The sequence below is a fragment of the Sinocyclocheilus grahami genome, unplaced genomic scaffold, assembly GCF_001515645.1.
Source record: "Sinocyclocheilus grahami isolate Dianchi unplaced genomic scaffold, SAMN03320097.WGS_v1.1 scaffold176.1, whole genome shotgun sequence".
Lineage (NCBI taxonomy): Eukaryota > Metazoa > Chordata > Actinopteri > Cypriniformes > Cyprinidae > Sinocyclocheilus > Sinocyclocheilus grahami.
Window position 1 is genome coordinate 1,600,881 of NW_015505355.1, and position 2,875 is coordinate 1,603,755.

General features: G+C 38.3%; 1 protein-coding gene across 1 annotated transcript in view; it reads left to right on the plus strand.

Annotated features, from left to right (window-relative positions):
* Positions 1-348: 348 nt before the first annotated feature.
* cdc73 (cell division cycle 73, Paf1/RNA polymerase II complex component, homolog (S. cerevisiae)) overlaps positions 349-2,875 on the plus strand; it is a 45,745-nt gene continuing 43,218 nt past the window's right edge. Inside the window, exon 1 of the mRNA XM_016283620.1 lies at positions 349-508. Coding sequence (XP_016139106.1) covers positions 378-508 — 131 coding nt within the window. The 5' untranslated portion in view covers positions 349-377. The remainder of the gene's footprint in view (positions 509-2,875) is intronic.

A 2,875-nucleotide genomic window follows, 5' to 3' on the forward strand; every position in this document is an offset into this window, starting at 1 on the left:
ACTTTAAACTATTTTGTCTTATAGAATAGAACTCTAAAATAATTTTTTCTTTCATATATATATATATATATATATATATATATGTGTGTATGTGTGTGTGTGTGTGTGTGCTGTCAAGGCTGTTCGGTTTAGCTGCCCCAGATTTGCCTGAACTGTGCATTCGAGTCTTAAATACTTTTTAATGCTTAGCTTTTATCCACCTATAAATAATCCCTTTACTTAATTTGCTTATATTGTCTCTATTGTGGCTGAATCTCAACAAATACGATAAAAAAGCATTTTAATTCATTAATTTATATAGGCGCTATTCGAGGCAGCCCCGGTACTGAGAAGTTGCTGGGTCTTAAATAAAACACTCGTAATGAGGAGGCGCGATCATGGCGGACGTGTTGAGTGTTCTTCGCCTGTACAACATCCAGAAAAAGGAGATTGTTGCGAAAGGGGATGAGGTTATTTTCGGAGAATTCTCCTGGCCTAAAAATGTCAAGACTAACTATGTCATTTGGGGGTAAGTGTGCGCTCTTCGTGTTGTTTTGAGCTGAGCTGCTTTAGCTGCTAATGCGCTACTGATGCACTCGTGTGGAGAAGCTCGCGTTGTGTTGAACTGTTAATGCAGTTATACGTGTGTATAGACACCGGGAGTTTGGTACTAATATGCTGGCTGTTGTATAAACCCCACTGAGCTGTTTGCGTAGACAACGTTTAGGCTGCACTGATGCTGCGCGCGCAACAACTTCTCGTTTGTTACAGTGTTGAATCATTATCATCTGCTCTGGTTGAGAGTTTAAAACCTTGTCATCAAACACTGCCACAAAGTAGGATCTTCAGAGTATGTTTGGGGGCATAATATACTTTCAAGTACACTGGAGTAACATGTACTCATATGTTAATCATATAGTATATGATATTATTACTGTACCATGGACCCACAACAATACTTTGTTTGCTAGGTGCTATATAACTGTTCTGCACACCATGTTGTCTTGTGAAGCCACCTGAACCCATATTATTTATGTCATATTTAAGGTGTATCCAAGGTTGCTGTGTGTTGTAATATATTTTGATGAAATGTATCTTTTTAAAAAGGTTCCCAAATGATTGGCTTGCAGGCTCTTCATTTGTTTAGCAATTAATCAGAAAAGCTCGTCAAATATATGTTGGACACATACAGTAGGGTTTTTTTCCATTCAACTTTGCATAGAAATTATGCTGATGATATAATTTGTTTGATTTAAACTTTTGAATGGTGTTGTGTGTGTGTGTGTGTGTGTGTAGTAGAGGTCGACCGATAGCTAGGTTGGACCACACTGGCCGATACCGATTAATTAACTGATCGTTTTAAAATTGATACTGAACAAAAACTAAAATAGTGCTTTATTAAAGGGGTCATATGATGCTTTTTTTAAAGATCATTATTTTGTGTATTTGGTGTAACAGAATATGCTGACATGCTTTAATGTTCAAAAAACACATTATTTTTCAAATACTGTACATTATTGTAGGTCCTCTATGCCCCGCCTCTCTCAAACGCTTCGTTTTCTACAAAGCCCCTCCTTCCGACAAGCGCAGTCTGCTCTGATTGGCCAGCTGACCCAGTGCATTGTGAATCATTATCATCTGCTCTGGTTGAGAGTTTAAAACCTTGTCATCAAACACTGCCACAAAGTAGGATCTTCAGAGTATGTTTGGGGGCATAATATACTTTCAAGTACACTGGAGTAACATGTACTCCTATGTTAATCATATAGTATATGATATTATTACTGTACCATGGACCCACAACAATACTTTGTTTGCTAGGTGCTATATAACTGTTCTGCACACCATGTTGTCTTGTGAAGCCACCTGAACCCATATTATTTATGTCATATTTAAGGTGTATCCAAGGTTGCTGTGTGTTGTAATATATCTTGATGAAATGTATCTTTTTAAAAAGGTTCCCAAATGATTGGCTTGCAGGCTCTTCATTTGTTTTGCAATTAATCAGAAAAGCTCGTCAAATATATGTTGGACACATACAGTAGGGTTTTTTTCCATTCAACTTTGCATAGAAATTATGCTGATGATATAATTTGTTTGATTTAAACTTTTGAATGGTGTTGTGTGTGTGTGTGTGTGTGTGTAGTAGAGGTCGACCGATAGCTAGGTTGGACCACACTGGCCGATACCGATTAATTAACTGATCGTTTTAAAATTGATACTGAACAAAAACTAAAATAGTGCTTTATTAAAGGGGTCATATGATGCTTTTTTTAAAGATCATTATTTTGTGTATTTGGTGTAACAGAATATGCTGACATGCTTTAATGTTCAAAAAACACATTATTTTTCAAATACTGTACATTATTGTAGGTCCTCTATGCCCCGCCTCTCTCAAACGCTTCGTTTTCTACAAAGCCCCTCCTTCCGACAAGCGCAGTCTGCTCTGATTGGCCAGCTGACCCAGTGCATTGTGATTGGCCGAACACCACAAGCACTCGTCGGAAATGTAACGCCCCTTACCATAATCGCAAGCTTCATCTTTCAAAACTAATGTAAAGACAGTAAATAATGTCATTAGTTTTACCATCAGTTCAAGCCCGAAAGGGAACAGACACAGTAATGATGCAGTACACAAGCTGCGGTTAAGACTGCTGACTCTTTCTCTCTCACGCATTTCAGAATTACCTCCTCTCCTAGGTTCATGAAACGGTCGTCCATAAAATGCATTGCTGTTCTCTGTATCCTAAAGATTCCTAAATGCATCTACTTCCGGAAGGCCAAATAAAGTGCTTTTGCTTTCGTCTAGAAACACACAGCGTCTCCCTGACATGCTGCTTCAACACTAACTGCGGTTACTGAAACCACGCCTTCTTTCTTTGCGTGCACATTTGGG